General features: G+C 43.1%; 1 protein-coding gene across 1 annotated transcript in view; it reads left to right on the forward strand.

Moving 5' to 3' along the window:
• grin2ca (glutamate receptor, ionotropic, N-methyl D-aspartate 2Ca) overlaps nt 1-26,467 on the forward strand; it is a 42,397-nt gene that overhangs the window by 9,820 nt on the left and 6,110 nt on the right. The window contains exons 2-8 of the mRNA XM_071894293.2: nt 1,603-2,201; nt 5,064-5,178; nt 13,851-14,062; nt 20,709-20,877; nt 22,679-22,832; nt 23,685-23,810; nt 24,964-25,193. Of these exons, the coding sequence (XP_071750394.1) occupies nt 1,603-2,201; nt 5,064-5,178; nt 13,851-14,062; nt 20,709-20,877; nt 22,679-22,832; nt 23,685-23,810; nt 24,964-25,193 (1,605 nt within the window). The remainder of the gene's footprint in view (nt 1-1,602; nt 2,202-5,063; nt 5,179-13,850; nt 14,063-20,708; nt 20,878-22,678; nt 22,833-23,684; nt 23,811-24,963; nt 25,194-26,467) is intronic.

The following is a 26,467-nucleotide window of genomic DNA, read 5'->3' on the forward strand; positions in this document are numbered from 1 at the left end:
ATAAAATAACACACTTTCATGGATTATAAAGTCTCGCCATTAAGAAACTGCAAGAATGATCCACCCCATGTGCCCAATAAAATCTCATAAATTTACACACTTTACAACTCACACTAATCTCGTGGTACTACAAATGACTAATGGTGTTTGTTTTCTACACCAAAGTGGCACAATAAAGAGGAGGCTGTGTTATTTAAATCAGCTAAAGAATCTATAATTCCTCTTACACGTAATGGTGCTACATGTAACACTTTGAAACATCAATACATCATTGTCAAATTAATTGTAATGCCTTGATACAGTTATCGTAAACCAATGAGACAATGGCTGAGGTGGTAGCCTCTTTCTCTTTTTTAGGATGAGTATTATATTGAACATTTTATAAAATGGAAAAAATATAAGACTTACAATAAATTGACCGAAATATAAACAGAAACTCACTAAACAAATCACTTAAAAACAAAGTACAAAAAAGAAAAGTAGCCTCTTTCTCACCCCTAGTGCTAGTGTTTCTCAAAATTAAGACCACAAAGAGGATTTTTGCTTCTTCAGTCAAAGCTTTTCTCTTTGTTTTTACCGAGGAGGATAAACATGTTGGAAGTGATTTTTCCAGTGATTTTTCCTCGTTCCACCATCTGCCGTTTAGCTCCGTTTGCTCTGGAAGAACAGCGCACTCTTCCTGTTTTGTGCCATAAAGCGATCTCCATTCGTGCCGTAAAGTAATCCGACCGGGTGGAACATAATCTAGAATGCAGTGTAGAGGCTGCTAATCTTCTCGGCAATAGTCTCATTTGTTTACATCAATTATACTAATGTCTCAAAATGAATGCAGCAATCATTTACTATTGTTCAAATTCTGCACAAAGCACCTTTATGAAACTCCAATGCCATCCACATAGATCCACAGTCCTACTGCATCTTAAATAGGCTTCTGTGTTATTAGGCTGGACCACATACTTTAAATGAAAATCTAAGGGGAAAGAACCTTATCAGTCATGGCACACCACGAGCCGATATATTTTTCCTTCTCTCCTTCCTTCCTTGTTCTTCTTCGGTGATATAATGCAGTCGACAGAAACGCCACCCTCATATTCCTCTCTCAAGGTCATTGCATTTGGGGAAAAGAGAGATGAAACGGCGCAGGCGCTGGCCGCAGTGATAGTGCCATCCCTCTGTATTTGCAAGACAAAAGTATGGATGACGGCCAGTGTTTGCGTGGCACGAGCAAGACACACGGGTGTAAAGTGATGAATGGGTCTGCAGCTCCTGGTAGAGCAAAACAAAGCAGAATCACTTAGCTCCTGTCAATGCTGTACTACAGAACCTACTGGTTGGGCAATTGAGTTCTGTGTGTGTGATTTGTCTGTGTGTGTGTGTGTGTGTGTGTGTGTGTGTGTGTTTGTGTACTCAGGAAAACCCTCATAGAGAAAGAACGGCTCCTTCAGAAATCTCACCGCACATTATCTAAATTGAATTATAACGTGTTGATTTTGTTCGTTAGCCTGTGAGCAAATTGATTGCAGTGGGTTAACTAACCATAAAGGTCTTCATCCATCTTCCCTCCTCTCCTCATCCCGATGCCATGTGCTCCTCCATCTCCAGGGTGAAGGCTCCACCTTCCTCCAGCTGGGCTCCTCCATCGAGCAGCAGATCAATGGCATGTTCAAGGTGATGGAGGAGTACAACTGGGACAGCTTCGTGGTCGTCACCAGCCTCTACCCGGGCTACGAAACCTACGTGGATTACATCAAGTCCTTCACCGGCACCAGCTACTTCTTGTGGGAACTGCAGGACGTGCTGACCTTCGACATGTCCGCCGACGGCATGAACGACATCCGGGCGCGGCGGCTGCTGCAGCAGATCGACGCCCAGGTGCTGCTGGTGTACTGCTCCCACGAGGAGGCCCAGTACCTGTTCACCATGGCGGCCGAGGCCGGACTGGTGGGGCCCGGCTACATCTGGATCGTCCCCAGCCTGGCTGTGGGGAACCCGGACATGACCCCGCCGGACAGCTTCCCGGTGGGGCTCATCAGCATCATCACGGACCGGTGGAGGATGAGCCTGAGGAAGAGGGTGAGGGACGGGGTGGCCATCGTGGTGAAGGGCGCGCAGAGCTTTCGGAAACAGAGAGGCTACATCCCAGAGGGCCACAGCGACTGCCATAACCCCGTCAGGCCAACCACCAATGACACGCTATACAGGTGAGCTAATGTCGGACAGAGAGAAAGTTAGAACCAGGGGTATTAACGTTTGGGATTTTTCATTCGTTGTTACTTTTTATATAATTTTCAATTTTTATTTCAGTTTTGCTTCGTTTTTAGTGTGGGTTTGGTAGTTTTGGTTTTTTACACATGAGTATTTTCAACAAACAAATTATAAATTCTTTGAAAATTGTATTTACTTTCATTTTTCAATACATCCTATCCTAACTTAAAGTTGAGACCACTTGGTTTCATGCTGCACAGATGAAACAAACTCAACCATAATCGGATTACAGCCCATTTAGCTCGAAATAATCCCAAATAGGACTCTGCTGTTTTCTCCCAAGAGTTTTCGACATGAGTTGTGCAAACGGTGACGGCGACGCTGGCACTTCCTCTGAGAGCAGGAGGTTCTCATGACAGTTCTCAGCCTGACAAGTAGATCTATGGCGCAGGACAAGACAGCACCAGCTGGTGGTGTAGGTAGTGTTCAGCAAATATAGGCAAAAAATATTTTTTTCCTCCGATTCCTTGGCTCATGTTGAATCCATTTGCAAATACGTGTTTTCATTTCTGCCATGATAGTTTTTCCACCATTTTGAATTGTATACAAAACCTAGTTTTCGCTATTTCTACCGCAAAGTTGATTCAATCTCAACAAAATTTTGCACACAGCATATATGGATTTGCTAGATCACAGCCATCACCCAGAGTTTTGAAAATCCAAATCATTTGGCCGTGGTGAACAATGAAGCTGGTGGCAAAGATGTACAAACAGCAAGTGAAGCATAATTCCTAAATGCTTGATGCTAAACAATCCAAACTTGCAAGTTGCCCAAAGTGTGTCAGAGCACATTTGCTCATGCTGAATAGCATCACCATCGTGACAAATTGGCAATTTTTCAAATGGCCATATGTCAGGCACCATTACACCTGCAGTTGCAGGACTGTCACCAAAATGTCTTTGAGATGTAGAACTTTTCCATTGAATTAAGTTTATATTCTCAGGACTTGAACCCCACTAATGGCCATTTGTAACTTTTATTTGTTTTAGTTTTTAGTTTTGTTTCACAACAATGTTTTTAACACCTACTTTTAGTCTTAGTTTTAGTTTACGATAATAACGGGTTAAGTCATGCAGTAGAATGGTGTTGGAAGGACTGGGGTCAGCAATTGAGGAGATTATGTGGCAACCAGTCAAAAGTGGGCTTGAACTGGCTTACATCTGTGGGAGCTGGCGAAAAAAAGAGGTCAACAGTTGCTCACCAGTCATTTATTCATGACTTTCCATCTGTTTGGTGTTGTGGAGCACATTTTTATGGTGATTGTCACTCTCCCAAACCGTGTCCTCTGCCCTCTTGTCATCTATCTCCTCTCCACTGAGCGCTCCCCTACCTCTTGGAGACTGTAAGTTAATTGAGTGGGAGGGTAGGGAGTGGGGGGGGTTGGTGAGATCCATAAGGGTGTGGCCTCTCTTCATATCAACTAGGCCCAAAAGAGCAATCTGGTGCCATCTGTGCCAGGGAACACGGAGCAAATCCTATTTTGTCAGAGAAATGTTTTAATCAGCCAAAGGGAAGCTCAGGGAAAAAAAAAAAACAGCTCTAGCATCAGCATTTGGTTCATACTGGCCAAGGTCATTCGGGGAAATTGGGGTGGAAATTCAAGCAAGGCAAAAAAAAAAAAAAAAGGAGAAGCTGGACAGGATGGGAAGGGCGAGGGGTGTGTGCTGTGTGTAAATGTGTGCATGTGTAGGTGGTCGCGGCGGGGTTGCCAAGTCGTTCAGAAGGGGCACAAGCATCATACGGCGTGGAATCAGACACAGTTCACTTACATTATAAAACATCACTCTCCCCCCCCCCTCTGATCTCAGATGTAATTTTCTTTCCTGAGCCCGGCTAGCCTTAGGGGAGATAACTTTCCTCCTTTTGTAACCAAAACCCTTCATGAAAAAAGTGGAAATCGCAAGTATTATCTCAGACTTTGATACAAACCCTCTTTTTTTTTCTCACTATGTAGACCCAGCAGACATGATTTGAATAGCAATGGCCGTCGTCAGAAACATGAGGTTCTGGGAGATAATACAAAGCACTTTATATTCCCCGTACAGTCAGTCATCACCCAGCAGACATCATTTTTCTCTTCTCTGTCAGATCTGCGGTTCAAAGAAAAACATTTGAGGACAAGCTTCCCTCTCGGTCCTCAGCGGTCAACAGATTCGTCCTCATTTCATTAGGGTTTTTTTAAATTTTTTTTTTATGAGCTTTTGATAATGAGTCAGCTCACCTGTTAATGGGATTATCACAGATTACCAGATTAAATAGGCTTTTCACACAGACAGGGCTGAAGGCTATTCTCCTCCCAGCGGGCTTTCATCACCTCTGCTGGAGTGATGGGAGAGGTGAGAGAGCAGCGCCATAGGTCTAATATAACAGAGGATGGGAGCGAATAAACAGCTGAATCAAAGGAGCCAGATAATATTGTCGCTGTCAGGTGAAAACCTTGTATCTTAAAAATTTCAGATTTTCAGGAACGGCCTTGTTTTAAGCTTATTGACAATGCATTTTTTCACATTATCCAATTGGTTTTGAAAGGGTTTCATAAACCAAAGAAGTTTGCAAACCATGAAGGAGCCTGTAACTGTTCAAAAAATGGAAATCAACAAAATTGGAGTTACAAGGTTTTCACACAACAACAGCGATGCATTACAGAGCAGTTTGATTATTGGAAACAAATAGGTTGGGATTTCTTAGCTGTGAATGATGGTGGTGTTTTTTTTTTTTTTTGTTTTGGCTGTAATTGATTTTAAGAACTGATTATCATATTTCCTCTCTGGTTATTGTTGCTTTCCTGTCTTTCCAGGCACATGTTGAATGTAAGCTGGGAGCACAATGACTTCTCCTTCAACAGTAACGGCTACCTGGTGAACCCGGCCATGATAATTATCACACTGGACAGGGAGAAACAGTGGGACAAGGTAAGTGTTTCACAAGTTGGTTACAAAATATGAGTTAAAGGCAGACTGAGCAGGATTTTCCCTCTTAAAATAGCATAATCCAAAAATGATCCTAGTTAATCATTACTTATGGTCCTTTGGTAGTCTGTGAGCAGAGAGCCTGCCTTCTGCCTGGATTTTCTGGGCATCAACCTTTTGGCAGTGGGTGTGTTCACCTGCAACCAAAACCACTGCTGAATGGTTTTATATCTAAAAGCCACGCTGCCTGTGGTAGCGATCCTGAACTCTAATACAGAGTAACTGGAGTCCTGGTCAGAGCCAGTGTGTGTCGTGAGCTGGCAGATAGCTGTCGTTGTTAGCGTAGCTTTGTTGAAGTAGAAAAGCTGATACCTAGCTAGTTCGCTAGGCTAACCACCACCTACCTGTCAGAAAACACAAAACTGGCCAACTCTGCATCGCTCTTCATCCCCATCCTCTCCTTCAATACTCGCCAGCAGGTGAAAGCCAACCTCAGATTCCCGTTCTGGCAACCGTGTTCAGGGGGGCGTTCGCTTCTCGTCTTGTTGAGCTAGGGAGGAGGGGTCAACTCTGAGTGGTTTACAAGCCAGAACCAGCAAAATGCTACTCAGTATGCCTTTAACTTGGAATTTTCTTTCCAGTATTGGGTTTTGTTTATGCACACAATCAACACTTTTGCAATCATTACCAAATACGCACAGCCGTAACCTAACTTAACTCTGAGTATAAAGTTGATGGAAAAGCTGCTGCTCTTCAGTTACATCGTGTTTCACTCTCCTCGTTCTCTGCATGCAAAAAGCAGAGTGATTTCATGGGTCATCGGTCTCTCTGTAAAGACTAGTCAAAGGAATCAGACTGAGCTCTGCTGATACCACTAAACTACTAAAGGACCCCTCTTCTCTCTCTCTCTCTCTCTCTCCCTGTCTCTCCTTCGCTCTGACAGACACAAAACCCATACATACACACACATTTGCCCATCGGTACCTTTGAAAAATGCTGCAACACACTGCCTCATTAACCTGACTGCAGATTGAGGAATTAATATAACCAGGGGGACGTGGTGGCTGGAGGGGGCTGACTACTTCCACTGGTTGAATGGAGGCTGTTTAGTTAAACTTCACACTGAAAGTAAACAGCCACGGGCGTTTCAGAGCTAATTATGTTGTATTGATGTTTTCCGAGCGTCGGTTCTTATTAATTTCCAATATGTTATCGAGGCCCTGGGCTGTGGCTCTGTAATTGGAAGCTCTGATAGTAAAGGGTCCCATATGATTTGGCTGTCAGGGCAGAGAGGGAACATTTTGTATATGGATCACTACAGCAGCCTGGTCCAGTGATAGATAGATGCGTTAGAACAAAATTCACTTTGTAGCCTACTTTGTACTGTATGTGTATTTATATGCAACCAATAATATGCAACAATAATTAGTGACATGCATAGGTCTATTCGAAGTAGCTTAATACACTTTCATTACTGCTGTATTTAAAAATGTAGGACCTGATAAACCTTAAAGTATTAACCCGCGACATTTTCATATTTCAGTCAGACATATCCTGTTCTAAACACCCGGTGTCTGGTCGGTCTTTCCCTGGTTAAATCCTGGTTAAAAACGTGTTTTACGTTTCCGGTTTGTTTGGAATAAAGAAAAAGAAGAAGAAGAACTGAGTAGTTAGCATGAGCAGTGATAGCCGCCATGGCTGAACAGACAAAGAAAAGAGAAACTCAAACTTCATCAATAGAAAATCGAAGGAAAAAGACGTCACAGTACCGCCAACACTGTTTGATTGACAGGTGATCTGTGGGAAGTGCAGTGCAGAAACACCACAGCAATGAGCGCTGAGCAACAAAGATGGAGACAAAATAATGAAAAAAATAAACAATGAATTTGCAGATTACCATTTAAATGAATAAAAGTGTGAACTATTGATGAATCAACTGCTGTATTCTCTTTATGTAAAGGAACAGATTGCAGAGCACAAGCAACAAAGGCTAACAGGACAATCACTTTATTTTCTAGTCACCTTGATATCAGTGCCAAACCACAGCTTCCCTTTCTCTTTTCTTCAGTCTAGTTTTCAATCTTCTTCTCTTTTGTCTTCCTGTTCAGGTGTTTCTCCTTCTTATCTCTAGAGGAAAAAAAGAGCTGTGCTCCTCACTTTCCTTTGGGACTCCTGTCTTGCCGTTGAACAATAATGATGAAGGGTATTGTTCACCCCTGGCTGGAATACGCTCAGTAGATTAGGTGGTTTTGAACTATCTTAATACCCTCGTCACCTGCTTTACAAAGAGGAAAGTTGGTTCTTTGACATTAACAAAGGGGTTTGACCCTGGAAAACCCAAAAGTGAGCCGCAGTCTCAGAAAAGTTTGTGAAATGTGCACAAACTCTGAAGCACAGATTAGCTGTTGTGGACACGGACTGTGTGAACATTATGTTCCTCCTTCACAAATTGTATTACAGTATGTAACAATAGCATGAATTAGACACGCCATTTTCACGTGTTCGCCAGGTGAGAAGGTTCGCTAACGGTTAAGTTTAGGCAAATACAACAACTTTGATTAAAGCTGCTGTAGGTACGTTTGGGAGGACAGAGATCAAATCTCTGGAAATTCAGACCAACACAAGGAATGACACGCCTCCCATTCCTAGTGATTGACAAGATCAAGTCACATCTTCAAATGTGGCAATTTATTTTTATTACTTGTAAATAAATGTTAATCCATAAAAATTACCTACTGCAGCTTTAAGGTTTGGGTCAGGCAACTAAAACTTTGGTTAACATTAGATATCTAAAACAATTTGGTTAAGGTAAGTGGTCAAGGTTAAATAAGAAACACTTTACTAAACATTAGGGTTAGGGTTAGGTTTAGCTTTCAGTCACAGTACAAAAGTTATAAGCTTATGTTAGAGTCATCAAGTCATCCCAAGTCATCAGAGTTGAAGGTAAATGTTTCCGCCCATCCACCACCCTGACCTCCACACTCTTATTTCCATCATGCTACTTCAATGGCAAACCGCCTGTTCCTAGTCGTATCTCTGTCACTTAATCCTTTCGTGGTGGAAAAATTTATTTCTCTCACTTTTTGTGCACTGAGCACATTATCACAGTTGAAGCCATCATGCTCATTTCACAAAATTTCAGGAGACCAGGCTCAAAATGTGTGAGGTGATACTTCTCCGGTGCTTACTGTCTTCTGCTTCTGGCTTCTGGCACGACTACAAACAGGAAGTAGTGTCACATTGAAGTAGCACAGTGGAAAGTAAAGGTGTTATGGTCGGGGTGGCGGATGGGCGGATACATTTGCCTTCAATGCTGGCGACCAGGATTCAATTGCCAGCTTGTATGAAGGAAATTTCTAGTTTGGGTGAAATTAAAATTTTTAGCAAAGGTTTTTCTTATTTAACCATGACCAAAGCCTTTCCCTAACCTTAACCAAAGTTGTTTTAGTTGCCTAAACTTCACCGTTAGCCAACCGTTAGCTGAAAACAGCGGGTCCAATTTATGTTATTGTATCTATTGATTCATGGTGGACGAATGTAATTTTCACATAATTTGTGTCCACAGCACATAAATTGCGTTTCAGAGTTCTTGCTCATTTTACAACTTTTTATGAGATCATGTTGTTCTGGCCTCATGTCTCTGAAAGCTGAAAATCAATCTGCCCTTTTGATCGCCGTTCCCATTCTACTTATTGCACAGCCACTCCGGTATGTTCACACATCACCTATATACAGTATCACCATTCTCAGCCTGGCACCCTATGGACTGATGGCCTGCATTACACACCTCACACACTACCCTGCTTTATTATTTATGAGCCACTTAAATCACTACAGTGCTCTTATCAAATATGGTTGTGTTGACAGCCGCCGCCGCCGCCGCTCGCCACGCTTTGCACCGCTCTGCCCGAGACTCATCGTTCAGCTACTAATACCTCCTCCGACTTCCTCCCCAATCTAAAAAGTCAAGGTAACTCGGAAGACGGAGGGAGAGCGTGAAAAAAAAAAAAGAAAAGAGAACAGAGGTGATATAGTGGTGACAGATAGAAGAAGCCCCGGAGGAGGGAAGTGTTCCTGTCATTGCTGCTATCTGGCAGGTTGATATACCGGCCTGAAAAGCTGCCGTTCCCCGGCTGTATATCTTCAGCACCCAGAACCCCGGAAATTACAGTCACAGCAGCTGGAAATGTGTTCGTAAAACTGAAAACAAACACACACACAAAAAAAAAAAAAACACACTCTGATCGAAATATTTGCTCGATAGCCTTTCTGTAATACCGGAGTGACAGTTTTATTTCTCTTTTCCCAATAGCTGGATGTTGTTTTTCCTATCGTCGCTTTCGGGTGAAAACCTTGTATCTCGACTTTTGTCTTGTTTTCAGATTGACCACCAGGCATTTATTGTAGAATTTTCTCAACCTATATAACCTTTTTCATATCAAGGACCCCTAATTTAATACGCATTTGGGCCACGGACCCCCATTTGATGAGATTTTGTCTCTGAGGCCAATTTGAAAATACTTTTATTGTGACTATCTGTATTGTAGGCAGAGAGATAACAGTGAAACTATGATCAAAACAGTCATTCTTCTGCATTCTCTAATTGTGTTAACTTCTAAATGAAATAATACTGACGTTTAACAATTAATTTTGCTGGGGACCCCCTGAAAGTGTCTAAAGGACTCCTGGTGGTCCCCGGACCTCACGTTGAGAACCACTTCTATAGAAGACCATCTTCAACTGAAGTTAAATTAGAGTTACGAGGTTTTTACACAACAGCGGCGTCTTCAGCATCTTCATCCGCCGTCCTTCGAGTGTTCTCCTCTTCCAGGCAGGGCAAAAGACTAACGCAGCACTGACCAGTGCCCATGAATTATGAATCTAACCCCTGCAATTATGCTCTTCCTCCTCCTGTCAGTCACAGAAAAGCAGACCACACAACAATTTGATGTGTTTGTGAAATGTGGAATCGGCGAGCATTTTCAGAGCGGTAGCAACCCGAAGAGCTCGGCGGTCTTGAGCAGCCGCGGGCGCCAACAAGCCACAGGGACGCAATGCATTTCATTACAGTGTATTTTCCTGCGATTTGAAATTCTGATCGGCTCGACGAGGCCCATGAGCGGAGTGATAGGAAAACAGCAGCACTGATCAATAGGCCGGGAGGGGAGTGGAATAACTAAAACGTCCTGAGAGAATGAAGATATTTGAACAATTTTTTTTTTTTCCTCACATTTTTCATTCCATTTTGACAAGCTGTACTGACTTGTGTGATCAGACAGGATTGTCCCCATTCTTGTATAAACACCGGAGATTATGTTGGGGGGGGGGAGAAACATTTTGTCCAGAGTGACACCTTTTTATCTCCCCAGACAGCTAATGACATTTACAGTAGCACCGTCAATTGTTTGTGAAATGAACAGAAATACATATGAGATTTCTAGTAATTAAACGGCGCACTGCAGAAGGTGGCACTGTCTGTGTCTGTTGTTTCAGGAAAATGATTTGTATGCATTTTTGTATTTGGCAAAAAATGAAATGGAGCATGAAATGATGAGGAACTATTAAGAATTGTTTCTAGTATATTTACATTTTGAGTGACTGTAAAACACGCTCATCAACCGTTTAAAAAAACCTCTTAATTGCTTTGGAAAGCTTCATTGCAGTGAACAACAAAACAAAAACACATCTTTAGATAAACTGAAACCCAACACTTCCCCCACTGGACTGACAGACACTGAGAATAGTTATGAATTGAAATTGAAAGTTCAACATCCAGATATCCTCTTTCTTTGCGGCAATAATTCAGTTGTAAAAAAAACAACAACAATATCTTAAAACACAACACTGCGCAGGGGAGGAGCTGAATTCCTAAGTAAATTCTTAAAGAACCACTCCACCACAAATAAAGTTGACTTGGGCTATTATGCCCACAGTCACACATCCCAAAACTGTAAACCAATTCATTTGGTATGAGAGTGATTGTGTGAAATAGTATAATAATAATAATGTCATTATGTCTCATATCACAGGAAATATTAAACGATCTAATGACCTAAAGCCTCATGACACTCTTGGGGAAATAGGCTACTGAGCCTTTGCTCAGTGTTATCAATTATCATGAGTGGATTAGCATGACCTTGGGTGATTGCCTTGATAACCTTCCTTTCATCTTAGTAAGAGTTGCATAGACCCACTGTGGCAAATCTATCTAATGATCTTCCTTCATGACACAAACTGAGTTTAGAAACCACCCTCCGCCTGAAGAAGTGAAGAAATTTTAACACTTCAAACAGTAAATAGTGTCATCAGCAACATTGCTGGAGCTAATGGTGCTGATTTGCAATGTAGTCACGAGAGTTTTTGGGGAAACTTACTAGGTTGGTAGTTTCTCTAACGATCAGTTGCACCCCTGATATGTTATATGTCTTCAATCCTGATCCTCAGGACTCAGACCCCTGCTGGTTTTTTATTGTAGCTATCTAATCAGGGACTAGTTTACACCTGGGGTGCCAGGTGAAGGCAATTATGTAACTGTAATTAACTACCAGGTGGGATAGAAAACCAGCACTGACCCATCTACAGTAAATAAGATAGAGAGTTCTTCCGCTCTCTTATTCTTCCCTGTACTGTGACTCATGCATCCAGCGCTCTCCCTCATCAGAGTTAAACCTTGCAGATCAAAGATGACAGTTTTCTATCAAGCTATATGGATTATTTTAGTGGAGTGACTGGGCTGACATGGGGCTATTGCTTTATGAAAAATGTACAGATGACATTTGTACAGATATATTATTTGTTACAAATCCATTTAGATTTACTGTCCATGTCTGAATTTGGAATTTGGACATTTGGATTTAGACCTGTCTTATTCCTGCAGCAGGAATAAGAAAAAGAATGGAATTGTACACTTCAATTATCTTTTACTTCTTAAAGTAATTAAGTCCTGCAAGTTTAGTGTATAATACAATATTCTAATCCACTCAACACCATTCGAGTTCAAATTTTTGTACTGAGGTACATGAGTAGAACTAATAGATATCCAAAACTGGCTTAGTGCTAGTTTCAAGCTCGCCACATTGGTTGGTGGCCAGCGCTAATTTCAAGCCTTGCAAATTTGTGCACACACACACACTCACACACACACACATTTATCCCTCCTCCCCACATACCAAAGACCAGAACATACTATCAATTTTAAACTGGGCTATTGACTTGTGGTTTCTGACACTGGGGAGGTAACCGATTGGTTTGTGTTGAGATCAGATACTCGCTTAATGAGCAGTCAGTCTATTGACGGAAACAAAAGTTTATCAATAAAACTGACTATGTTCCTGTTAATGGAGTTAAAATACTGCATAATGGACTATGTAAAGATTTATGTTCACTTTTTTCCTTGTAATTAGGAATGCTTAAATCATTTTGTGAGGGTGATTGACCGTAGTAATTTCATTTTAGCCTCAAGGGTGCTGACTTTTGCAAAGTAAGTGATATAAACATTTAATTCATTGCAACAAAGTCATCCTCCTTAAATTAATCATAAAACAACAGAACCGTGAGTTGGGCTGTTCTGAGTAGCAAAGCACCTACTAATCACTCTGTGTAATTAGACTTCAGTAGTCAGAGACTGCAGGTGGTGCAGTGGTTACAGTCACTGTCCCGTAACAGAGAGGTCACAGGTTCGATCCCTGCAACAGCCGTGTGTCCTGAGCAAAACACCGAAACCCTCGTTGCTGTGGAGTGCAGTCTGCTAAAAATGTAAAAAATCTGTGCGGTAATTGGTTTGTGAGTCACTGCTGTGAAAGGAGCATTTAGTACAGACATCTTATTCAGCATAAACTTCTTAATAATCAATGGGACGGGTCTATGTTTTGGGTAATTGGGGTCCACTTGGTCCACATTCTCATTTTCACAGCTGGAAAGCAAATGGTGCGAGTTAGACTGGGCAAATTTGTGTAACTTGGAATAAAACAGGTCACAGCTGCTTCAAGTAAGTGAGCTTGTAATGGCTTATTCCAGATCTTGATAATGTATTCAGCTTGCTTGAATGCTCATTTCCCTACAACACCCAATTAAAATTAGCAAACTGGTAATATAGCAGGGGGTGGAATTGCCTTCATTGCGTTAGATGTATAATTGCACTCTCTACATCCCCAGTGACCCAAAAATCAATTTCCTTCAAATTGTCTACAACCTAAAAGTCTCCCCAACTGCTGCACCGGGTCCAGACGCACAAACCACAAAGAAATAGAATAACGCATACGTAATCTGAACGTCAGAAAGGACATCAGTATTAAGATCAGTGGTTGTGATATACTATGCAGCACAGTATATTTCTGTGTCCTCACCGGTTTCATCTGAGGTATATGAGAGGCAAAGGGGCTTGCTTTGCTTCTCCATTATTTCTCTCCATTATATGTCTTTTGGGGCCGAGTTAAAGAGACTTTGATTTCTAGCATCCTGTAGCTGTTTATTGCAGCTTCGATCTATGTGATCCTTTCATAAGGCGGAGCAGAAACATTGTTTTCTTGTGCGTTGCTATTAGAACACATAAATGTCCACTTGATTGAGAACTAGTCATATCCTCTCTAAGGTAACCGTCTGAAGTTTGGTGCATGAATGTTTTACAAGTAATACTTCTTTCTCTCTCTCTCTCTCTCTCTCTCTCTCTCTTTCAGGTGGGAACCTATGAGATGGGGATCCTGCAGATGAGATACCCCGTGTGGCCGCGGTATGGGTCCTACCTGGAGCCGGTGTCAGATTATAGGCATCTGACGGTGGCCACCCTGGAGGAACGCCCCTTTGTTATTGTGGAGGCGGTGGACCCCGTGACTGGAACATGTGTCAGCAACACCGTACCCTGCCGCCGACAGTCCAACAAGACAGAGGCGTAAGTGATAGACATCTACTTTTTTTTTTTTTGGCGATCAAATTGCTTTGGATACAGAGCAACGAAGGATCATTCAAAATCAAAACAGGTCTGGCCACTGGTGCTGTTTCTGAAATAAGATTTGTCTTCCTGCCAGAATTGGGCAACAGGCGGGCATTCCCAAATCATGTGAAGAAATGTGCCAGGAGTCTTTAAAGAGGGTGCAAGATTCATAAGATAAAGTTTTCGAGGGGTCAAGTCGGTTCTGTGTACAAAATTAAAATGGATGTCATGTTCTAATTCTGGAACATCTCTTCTCCACACTCTATCTAATGGGAGTATTTCATATGAAGCCTCTATTAAATACTGGTATATTATGGACACCATATACCTTTTAGATTCTCTTTTTGTAGTAATTATTTTATTAAATGGATGTATGGGTAAAGTGATAGAGTGCTGCCATGGCACACCATGTGACTTGAGAGCTGCACTCAGATGTAACTAGAAAAAGAAAGATGTGCCTGGCAGGCTGAAGCTGTTCTTAATGTCCTGGAAGGGACGTCACCCATCCTAAGTGACAGACATCTATGCCATGGCCAAGAACACTGAAGAGTCTCATTCCAACATAAGATATCCACCATTAGAACAAAAGTGACACCAACCCTTTCAGCTTCATAGCCTAAAAATAAAAAATTTGTAATCATCTAACATGATGCCAGTAAACCACATACAGCACACTCATGTCTACCAACCTGTGATGCTTTATACCAAAGGAAACCAAAGGGACAGGAGAGGTAAAAGATCTAATATTGGTGAGTCCAGCTTTCTCTGGATGGAGCGCTGCTCACTGCTGTTTCGGAGACAGTTTGTATTTCGCTCTTCAGTTTCAATCTGTCACTTCCTGTGAAGGGACCAGACCCGACACCAGAATTTCATTTGGGCAAATAGAGAGAATCTATGGGGTTTCACTTAGGTGGGATGGGACGGCCTTCTCTGTTGCAGCCCCACTTTGTGATTTAAGATGATAAGACAGGCGTATTTTTACATAAAGATCTTGCCGAGTGCAACTTTAAGTTCTTGGTTGACAAAACATATTTTCAGAATGGATCAATTTAGAGATATTGAATGAGGAACCTCAGGTGAACCTCAGGAACCCAACAGTGAACGTACACTGCACAGTTCCACATGCGCTCTCACATGTTAACATGCCCTGCTTGATTGATTTTGGATCCAACTTGAGAGTGCCATTAGGTTTGAGATTAAGTGGCTCTTCCCCTGCCATTAGCCCAGGCATGGCTTCTTATCACTCAATGAGGTGAGATACTCATTAGGCCGGCCACTCACGGCCAGAGTGGAATATCCCTGCGATCGCACTGTGACCCAATAAGGGAAATATATGTGCTGCATGGTGGGGTATCAATTAGACGGGACGATTAGGCCATGTCATCAATCCTGACCACCTAGAGACTGATATTGGTGTTCATTAGTGGAGAAAGAAGCGTTGGCCATTATCCATTACTGACAATGGTGTTAACGAGACGAGGGGAATGGAAGATGAAGATCACATCCCTCCAGTGCAATATACCACTGTAGCGCTTTATCGCCCGTGCTGACCAAATCATTCCATCAGTATAAATAGTGCATAATTCCCCTTGTCGAACAATGGAGCGTTTTCCTGGAGTTGCAAAAAAGGTGAAAGTAGATAAAGTCAATGAGAAGGTCAGCGAAGCAGTCAGCAGGGTGGCCGACTGAAGGAGGCACTTTGAGCGATTGAGGTTGAAGCGCTGAAAGCTTCCCGATCGCTAACAATCAACCCCTGGGCAGTTGGGCCGTACTGAAGATGGACCCCTCGTGCAAAGTCAGACGTTTTTAAAGCCCAAGCCGAGGCATGCGTTTCCTCACCCTCAAGGCAGGTGGAGTGAGGCGGCCTGGCGCTCGCATCCATTAACTGTCCGGCCAGACACCTTTTGAATCCCCCCCCCTTTTGAATCGCCTCCATGCCCCAAGATTCCCGCAGAACCCCTCTGAGCCCTATAACTCACGCCCACACTGTTGCCATGCAAGTGGGGAGTCATCAGTCAGGCGGGTTCTCCATTTCCATCCCTCAAGCCCTCAGCCATACAGTCGGCCTGCCTAGCAGACCATCTGTGCGGTTCACTCATTCCTCCTCGGAGAGACCCGGCAAACGGCCGCCGACGCCCGGGCCAATCCTGGCTCAAGCAGCCAAAAGCAGTGAATAGTAGCCTAACTCTTGTGTCGGGCATGTTCTCCGGCGGGACCGGTCCTGTGATCGTATAAATCTCCAGCTCTCTTCCTCGCCGGCTTTGTACCGCAGATAGACTGTTCCCCCCCCGCAGCACACTGGCGGAGATTAATTCGGAGGTAATGCCCTGGTGAAGGGTGGTATTGACCTGGGAAGATAATGTCATCATACATTAGCCGTGTTCAATGGGAGTTAGATCATAAGTTGATTTGATTAAAGCTGGGACTGAGCGCAGCAGTAGATGAGCTCCCCAGAGCCGCGGAGTAGCAGGACCGACACACGGCGCCATTCAAATTAAAGCTGCACTAAGCAACTTTGCGCATTGGTGGCTCCAGATGACAGTGAGAGGCAAATGTCTGAAAACTGTTTGAATTTTAATAGCCAGAAATCCTGTAAGGTGACATCAGTACGCTCAACCTGGTAGGACGCTCTTCTCTGTTGCAGCTCCACTTTGTCATTTAGGCTGATAAGACGGGTGCATTTGTACATAAAAACCTTGTCTAGTGCAGCTTTAAACTTTGTTCCAGATGTGAATGTTTCAAGGGCTTTGATGTTGCGGACAGTGACCGAACCAAAGCGCTGTCTTTGGATTTCCTTGAGACGGGATGCAGACATCCTCAGCTATACACAGATGGCTAAGGACCACCTACAGCTGACTGTGGCACGCGCAGACACACACACACACACACACACACACACACACACATAGTGATATGACTAGCTGGTACACTCACCATCCATATAGCAGCTTCATAACATTATTCTAAGAATGTCTACACTTTGAATAAATTACCTTCACACACACGCACAACTATTCCCAAAGAGCCATTCCAATGCAATTGGCAGCCCACTTAAAACCCAAGCCCTGAACCCTGGCAGCTGGTGAGACGGGGGATGTTGGGACCGCTGTGTTTACTCTGGGTCTGGTGTGGCAGCCGGGAGAGACGCTCGTTTTCCTCCAAAGTGTTCATTTGTTTCCTTTTTGCCGCGGCTCGGCTCTGCCCGCTCGCCGCCTCGGCTGTTCGTCTCATTGCCTCCCAGCCTCCTCCCGATCCCCATGTGTGGGTGCCTCGTCCATTAGACTGAAGGTCTGGGGGAGGTTAGGGGTGACGTGTCATTAGTGCTCTCTGCATCCCGCCCGTGGCTCACTAGTTCCACGCCGCATCACCTCACACCGCCCACCTTATGAGCTATAATGGAGCTATGTCTGTTTTGTTTTGGACCTTCACTCCAGAGAAGTTTCTCTCAAAGCAAAAACATGTTTAGCGGTACACTAAAATCTCTTAGATAAGTAAGATAAAGTAAAATAGGCAAAAATGATGCCTCCAAGTTGATATTAAGATTTGGAAAGAGGTGGAAAAGAAAGACACTTTACCTGAAAGAGTGCGCACCAAGGCTGAGCTTCTCCAGAAATCAAGGCAGCCTTGTATTGGAAAGATGAGACAGGTCTATTAGCGTCTTAAGCCGTGTTCATGTCATGTCGGATTTACCGTAAATATGAGCTGCCAAATGGGAAAAAACCATTAATGTCAGCCTCCTTGTGGTGATTACAAGTGGGATTTTTTGTAGGCTCCGATGTCTGCAGGGAACACACTCTGTTGGCAGTCCAAAATAATAAAAATCATTTTATATTAACAGTAATACAATAAACTCTACTTAAGAGAAGTGAGTAATGTCTGCTGCACTTTGTTTTTGGTTGATTTTAAATTCATAAATAAAAATTATTTTGGGTGTCGGCGTTCCAGCAAGTTATATAGGCCTATATGAACGCTTCCAAGTTGTAGCAATGAAGTGTCATCCCGTCCTTTTGCTTCTTCCAATATGACGTGAATGCGGCACTATGTCAAAGTGAAGTCAAAACAAGTCATGTGACATGCCCTGATGAAGGCCAAGATGGCTGACATGCATCGGCGATCTGCCATTTTAATTTCCGCACACTTGTCTTGACTTCACTTTGACATACAGAGCTTTGATTTCTGGAAAAGCTCATCCTCATCATAACACACTCTTTCAGGCACAGTGGCTTTCTTTTGCACATTTTCTAACTGTACTGTAGATACCCTTTGTGTTTACATTCCTCCGTACACACATTCACTACACACACACAGAACACACCAGCGTCTTTCGCCTTCTCGACCGTCCTCATCTGAATCACGTACAGTACAACATGTGATGCATGGCACTAGAGAGTGCTTTTCCTCTCTTATCCCTGACTCAACTCACTACCATCATCCCGTTAGTGTGAAACTGAAGGACATTTCCATCCCCACGTTCCAGGTAATCCCGCTGATAAGTAAGCGGAATTGATTTTTACCCCTACGTCAGCCTCTTTTACTTGGTATGCAAAGCCGGTACGGTCCGTTTAGCTTCCGCTGCATTCTCTCTCTCTGAAGATCGGTGCTGTAGGTCTGTGGGCAGGCACAGCGAACAAGTATCTGTTTTGTCAGGGTCACTCGGGCGGCTTGGTATGTGGTGGGTATCATGCAGGGGTACGTCCTCATTAAAATGGTTTAGCGTACTGAAGTCCGCTCCGCATCCAAGTTTGGGTCAAACTGTTTGGTCTTTGGAAGAGAGGGAGGTGTAAGGGAAGCAAAGAGAGGGCAGGGAGAAAGAGGAGAAGTTAGAGACTAAAGAAGAAACAGTTAAAGGGGCTCCGTGTAGCATTTTAACAGCAATAAATCATTAACATATTAACTTTGCGACATATGTACTTTGTAATTTATTGTATTGTTTGTGCTGTATTTTACGTCGACCTGCCCTGGGACTGCAGATGGAAATTAGCAAATAGCTATAATCTGGTGCAAAGCATCTTTTCTCTTTGAGATCAATGTTCTCTTTTGCACATGGTCCCTGACAAATAAACTTAATAAACTAACTAAATTAGTAAAACTATCATAAAAAAAATGAGACCATCACCGAGAAGATTAGCAGCCTCCACCAGCCTCTACATTACATTTTACACTGTGCAGGCTACCAATCGTCTCCACTATGGTCTCATTTGTTTATAGTATTATACCAATTAATTTGACAATGATATATTGATGTTTAAAAAGCTACAGGTAGCACCTTCAAGCCCTGAAGGACAATGATGACAGAGCAATGATGAGGTCTGCAGGAATGATTTGAAAGGCTGCTGATCTGCCGCGGCTGCATTGCCATTAGCCAGTCAAATAATCCAGCATTGTGTTTCACTCCTGTCTGCCATTGTTTGTTTGTGATTAATTTGTGTCGGATTTGTTTTGGTCCGCCCAGCTGTCCGTCCATCTGTCGTGGCCATGACATAATGTGCAAGCCTGTGGTGTCTTGTGGTCCGCCGGTCTCTCAAGCCCCCCCACCCCTCCTTCCCCCTGTCCTGACGTCAGAGCCTCAGCCTCGGTGTCGATTGAGAAGGCTGGTCCTCTCCTTTCTTTCAGTGGTTCCTTTACCTTCTTTACTTTTCTTTTCTTCCTGTCTGCTTCAAGTAGGGATCGACCAATAGGGGTTTTTTGAAAGCCAGTAGCTGATATTTTGTGCCCATATAACATATTATAAGTATTCAGTATTTCCTCAAGAATTGTATTCTCGGCAGGGTGGAAAAGCCTCTGAAGCAGCATTTAGACCACAGGACACTTTTGATAGAAGAAGAAGAAAAAGAAGGCATCATTATTCATGCGTACTTATCTGGAATCTGGTCAAAATGTTGCATTTGAATCAATTCAGGTTAGGCGCTTCCCATAGACAACCAGCGTAGCACAATATCACACAATAAATATGTAAACAATAAAAATGCATCATATTCAACATATTGGCGAGGTGGTACGACACGACCCAATCATTTCTCCATAATGTGCTGCACGTCGGATATGGAAATGTAATGTTTTTATGTATGATATTACATTGCCTCATTGTTGAAGGTTACCCATTCTCTTTCTGATTATATCATGCACCTATCAATCCTATACATCTAAACATTATGACTTTGGTAAATCAATAGGTTCTGTGTACAATGCATTTACCTACTCAAGCTCATGCTGTTTTATCTATTTCAAATAGTATTGTTGTTATTATCCCAAAAAAAAATGCATCTGAGACAATAATTGGAGATTTCCCCCTCAATTGATAACTCATAATGAGAGTTTAATGGCATCATTTATAACAATCAGAACTGAGCTGTCTAGATCAATAAGAGGCTGCAATGATAAAGAAACCAATATTCAAAGTCAACTCATGCACTGACCTCCAAACCAAACCTTGAGAAACATGCAAATTTGGAAGAGACAGTCGGCACTTCACCTACATTTTTATGCTCTCGTTAATGATAATCACAATATCTCTCTCTCTCTCTCTCTCTCTCTCTCTCTCTCTCTCTCTCTCTCTCTCTCTCTCTCTCTCTCTCTCTCTCTCTCTCTCTCTCTCTCTCTCTAGTATCGTGGGTCACACTGAGCCCTACACCAAGTTGTGCTGTAAAGGCTTCTGCATAGACATCCTGAAGAAGTTGTCCCGCACCATAAAGTTCTCCTACGACCTCTACCTGGTCACCAACGGCAAGCATGGCAAGCTGGTCCGGGGGATTTGGAACGGGATGATTGGAGAGGTAAGAACAAAATTCCCTCAACATTATGCCCTGCAGTAGTTCCCAGCATGGCAGCAGTCCCGCTTCATTCAGGAAGACCATGTTGACATTGCCAGGTTTCTGAATGAGGTCAATTCTCTATTAGCTACTTCTCAACAGCAGGTCCAAGGTGAAGACTCCAAATGTTATGGAGAGAAAAGCACTTGTTTATTTCAAAGTATAGTTGGCAACTCATCTTTACTGGTAGCACGTTATGAAAGAAACACACATAAAGTTGTACGTCTATTTGCACGTGCAGAGCCAAAAGATTCAGAGTAAAGCTCACAACCCATTTCATGAATACTCGAAAAGTATTTTGATCCTTTGTCAGGTCAAAACAAGTGCACGCTGACAGGTATATAAATGATCAATCTTCCCCACTCCTATGTGTAATCAGAGCATATCGATCATAATCACAATATCAAAAAATAAAAAAGTCAATGCGTTCATGTGTACAAACTTTTCCTTTTTTTTTACTTTGAATTTTTTGATTTTTTGACATTGTGATTATGATACTGTGATCACACCTAGAGGCGGGGAAGATTGATGACATTCATAAAGACACCTGACAGTGTGGACTTGCCTGACAAATATCCATTGTGGGATCAAAACGTTGTTATTAAATTTGGGAAGACTCAAGAAACAAGTTGAATCTTTCAAATCCTGAGTAAACCACGGCCTGTCCGACCATGGCTAGTCCCTATATAACCTTGGATGGCATTATAGGGAAATACGGGTGAAAAAAAAAAAAAAAAAGGAACTTGAGTCCTAATTAAAAACAAAAAAGACCTAATTAAAAAAAAATTGAAAGGAAAAGCAATTTGAAGTAGCGATTAATGATTAAATGAATAGGTACCACAGTCGACTGAGAGGGGTGCAGGGAGGGAGTATGGTGTAAAAAAAAAAAAAAAAAAAAAAAGGGAGTGGGGCGGGTAAATGTCCTTGTGAATAATCTCTGCCGTCAAATGAATCAATTCCTCTGGCTGGCCTTCTTCTAGCGGAGTCGGAGGGTACAACATTAGCTGTGGCGATATGTGTTTTTTTTTTTTTTTTTTTTTTTTTCTGCAGGAGCAGGGAGGCTATTGTGCTCAATGGGGCATCAACCTCCATAGGAGAGCTAATGGCTTGCATGAGGCGGAGTGACTGGACTGTAAATCTACCAGCTCTCCATCAGCATGATAAACAGTGGCGCTGTATAGTATGAAAGGCCGTCAGTGGGGTTATTAATAGTGTAGCAGCTATACTGGTGGGGGTCCAAATAGCGTGACTTCGTATTTTGGCTAGACAACCGCCGACCTTTGCTCTGAGGTGATTAGCATCACCCCCCCCACCCCACCCCCCACCCCTTCTCGCTCTTGCTCGCTTTGTCAGCAGAGGCCTTACGTAACAGGTATTACGCTATATGCTGCGATACCTAGTAATGGATTAGGGATTAGGATTGATGACGGCCCGTGCTTTACAGCGCAGCGGCGAAAAAGGCCGGATAACATTGGGATAGGCTTTTTGAGTTGTGCCAGTGCCTGTCTGTCTGGCGGGCTGAGTGGGCGGCGTCCTGTCAGCTGTGAGCATGAGACAGTATTTCACCCTCAGGGACGGGGGACGGGGCCGCTGATAGATGAGATTTATCTCAAAGGTCAGCGGTGGCCGTCCCTTATTATGCCTCTGCTACACACTGTCCGATTTATGACAGAGCAAGACACACATGCACTCTCCATTCACTCTTTCACCCCCCCACCCCACCAAAAAAAATATATATCTCTATTGACTTCTCCTCCCTCCACAGGTGTTCTACAAGCGCGCGGACATGGCCATTGGCTCGCTGACCATAAACGAAGAGCGCTCAGAGATTATTGACTTCTCGGTGCCCTTTGTGGAGACGGGGATCAGTGTGATGGTGGCCAGGAGTAACGGGACGGTCTCACCCTCTGCCTTCCTAGGTGAGATCTTCCCTGAGGATTTATTTGGCTTGTCTTGGGGAGAAAAAAATGTGTACAACATTACTTACTCAAAAGAGAAATATGGCGAATATCAAGCCACGGTGTAAATCAATGCTAGAGGATCTCATAGTTTACCCACCTTTTCATTTGCGGAATAGAGTTTAGCCACCTTTTCATGCTAATTAAAATCTTTAGGATGTGAATTTATAGTATACATGTTAATAAGTAGTATCAGTTTTTCATTTTTAAGTTCTACTGCTACCACTGCTGCTGTATTGCAAACCCTCTTAATGATGTTGTTCATACTTTTTAATACTTTCATGAATACATTTCTGACTAATATTTCCTATTGTTTAAACTGTTGATTCTGTATCTTCATTTAACCCTTATTTAACTCCCATTATTAATATTCTATTTTTCTTTGCTGTATCTCTATTACTATTTTCTGCTGCAACAACCCATTTTCCCCACAGGGATCATTCAAGTTTCATCTGATCTTATCAAACTGATGCAAATTATTTGCCAATAGAGTCATTTGAGGAAGGAATAAAAGAATAAACTGACTGATTTTCTCAAAGTATTTTTGATTTTTGTTCATTTTGGAGGTTGTTTGCTTTTTGATGATCACCACCTGGAGCCCACAGTTTACCCACCTTTTATATTTACCACTACATCACTGATTACAATGTAATACTCAACTGTTACTCCATAATTTCCAGTTCTCTGAACATTTCCATTTCTACCCTTGTATTAATAGATGAAGGTTTGAATCATGAGTTTTTTGGCCAGCTATCGCCTTTCTTTTCCTTCAGTCCATTTTACCTCCTTGACTCTTGTCGTCTTCCCCTGCAGAACCGTACAGTCCGGCGGTGTGGGTGATGATGTTTGTGATGTGTCTGACCGTGGTGGCAGTCACAGTGTTCGTCTTTGAATACTGCAGTCCAGTGGGCTACAACCGCAGCCTGGTCAGCGCCAAAGGTGAGTACCCCCCCCCCACCCACCCACCCACCCCATCTGCTGAGGCTCCCTCCTCTTGGATCAAACACAACAAGAACAGCAGGCTAGAACCAGATAAGGCTATGGCAGCTTGACGGAAATGCAATAGTTGAATTTTCCCTGTCCCTTTTTTTTTGAGTGCAAGGTTTGTTGATTGATTTTCTATGTGCAATCAACATGTGACACGTCTTTATTCAGATTTATATCCTGTGTTACGACGAAGGCTGAGGCCTCCAGGGTCATGTCCGTGACTTTAGACAGCATAGGAAATATTTCTTGCCAGAAGCGTGAAAGCTTTGGGGCGGTCCCGGCACACATGAATTAAAGAAACCCGGGCCTGTTTGCAGTGGTCGCACATAGAGAGATACTGTAGTTTCACCTTGGTCCAGTGAAGTCTATAAACTTTCTTATAATGGATGACGAAATGCCACAGAGGCTACGTTCCCCCCTCAGGCCTTCGTGCAGCTTATATCAGATTTTTTTTGGATGACTGTTCACATCTATTCAAAGGTGTAACCCATATCCGATACCAATATGAACTGACAGCGATGTCAAAAAAGACACACGTGCGCAGAGTAACAATAACAAAAAGGCATCACATCCATTTTTGTACCTACGCTCTGCTATTTTCGAGTTTGAGTTTTGATTGAATTGAGACGTCTCCCCAAATACCAGTCAAGTCGGCTAATTCACTTTCTTTCCATCGCTGTGTCTCGTTGTCCTGCATGCTAACGCCGGCTCAGCCGAGCTGCCAAAATGATGACAGTTGTCTCAGGTGAATGACATAAGATGTACTTATTGTCATGGCAACGCTGGCAAATTCCGATTTGAGTGTTCAAATACAAGTCACGCGTAGGTGACATGCCTTGGGATCCGTTTTTATAGCACATATCCAGATTGGAATTGAAAAAATGAGACTCCATGCAGCTTTTTTGCTGTTACACTGATTAGAAAACTGAGTCGCACGTGAGGGAAAAAAATCTGAATTGGATCACTTTCAGCTGCAGTGTGAACGCAGCCTTCCAGATAGACGAGTATATTCTCTCCAACGTTTTCAACCACATGGAGTTTGTGATCTCGAGTCGTGTCTTTATACCCCCTCTGTAACACGCTCTCTCCACTTTCTCCTCCCTAGATCCCGGAGGTCCCACCTTCACCATAGGGAAGTCGGTGTGGCTGCTGTGGGGAATCGTCTTCAACAACTCGGTCCCCATTGAGAATCCTAAGGGCACCACCAGTAAGATCATGGTCCTGGTCTGGGCTTTCTTCGCTGTCATCTTCCTGGCCTCCTACACAGCCAACCTGGCAGCCTTCATGATCCAGGAGCAATACATCGACACTGTCTCCGGACTGAGTGACAAAAAGGTAGGAAGGCTGTGTCATTGACAGTCCTGTGTGTGTTCCTGTATGTTTGGGAGTGGGAGGGGGTGACGTTGGACATGCTGTCGTGTTTGATGTAAGGCTTAGGCAAAACACAAAGTGCTCTATTTTGGGTGTGCAAACAGTGTGTGGTGCGGCTACAAGAAAAGGCAAACAGCCGGCTGGTGGAGTGGCAATGTCATGCCTGTGACTTTTCTCTTTCCCACAACACGTCAACGGGTTCACAGTGCAAGTGGTGAAATTGAATTACGTCCCCGGTGTCTTTAGATGGGGATGTCTGTCAAAAGCCAGTGAAATGTGATACACAAGCGGATTTCCTGAGCAGAAAGTGATTATAATTTCCAGTATTATCTTATGCATATTTGTCTGCCCCGAGGATGTGCTTTATAAGAGTATTGACAAGGAAATCCATGTTAAACCGTCAGTGCAAGAAATGATTTGTAGACTCTTCGCTTGCAGGCACTAAGGGATTAAAGAGGCATTTGAGGAAAAGACCAAGATGTCCACTGCTCATTACGATTCCAGAAAAGTCATTTACAATTCTTGCCTCATTATCCATTAACTCTGGTATGTAGACAGAGACACAGAGAGAGGGAGAGAGAGAGAAACAGAGAGTCATTTTTGACAGCGAGTCCACAGATTAATATTTGAATAGCATTGAGCATGGCTCATGCAGGGAGAGGAGAAATGAGGTGCTGTTTGTCCAGCTGTGCCGGACCCCTCAGGTTAAGAGAATGTAAATGAGGTACAAGATGAACCCATACAAAGTGACCTTGTATCAAGTATTTCAGAGGAGAGTGTGATGGAGACAACCAGAGCTGTTCTGAGGACACCGCGCTTGTTGAGGCACTGACAGATTACATCATTCCCATGTAGCCTAATGGACACTTCACTTATAAGATATGACTTTATGCACGGACACCATGGGCAGGTCCTTGTGACATGGTAACTGTCACTCTGTCAAGTCTGACATCTGCCTCCCTCATTCAGCCCACTGTTTGTGTGAGCGATGCCACATTTCTGCCCTTGGCAGTATGCAGATTGCAGTTTTAGTTGTACAAATATTTCTTGGAGGCAGAGCTGCTCTAGAGGCAGAAATTATCTCATAAATCTCATAAATCTGGTTGAGATAAACCTCAGTGGACAGAGCCAAAGAAACAGTTTTTCAGAACACATGTCAGCTAACTGGCAAACTTGAATCGCAAACAAGGAATTCTGGTCAAAATATAAATGAAACTATAATGGCAATGACTTTTTCA

The sequence above is a fragment of the Centroberyx gerrardi genome, chromosome 7 (genome assembly GCF_048128805.1).
Source record: "Centroberyx gerrardi isolate f3 chromosome 7, fCenGer3.hap1.cur.20231027, whole genome shotgun sequence".
NCBI classification, from domain to species: Eukaryota; Metazoa; Chordata; class Actinopteri; order Beryciformes; family Berycidae; genus Centroberyx; species Centroberyx gerrardi.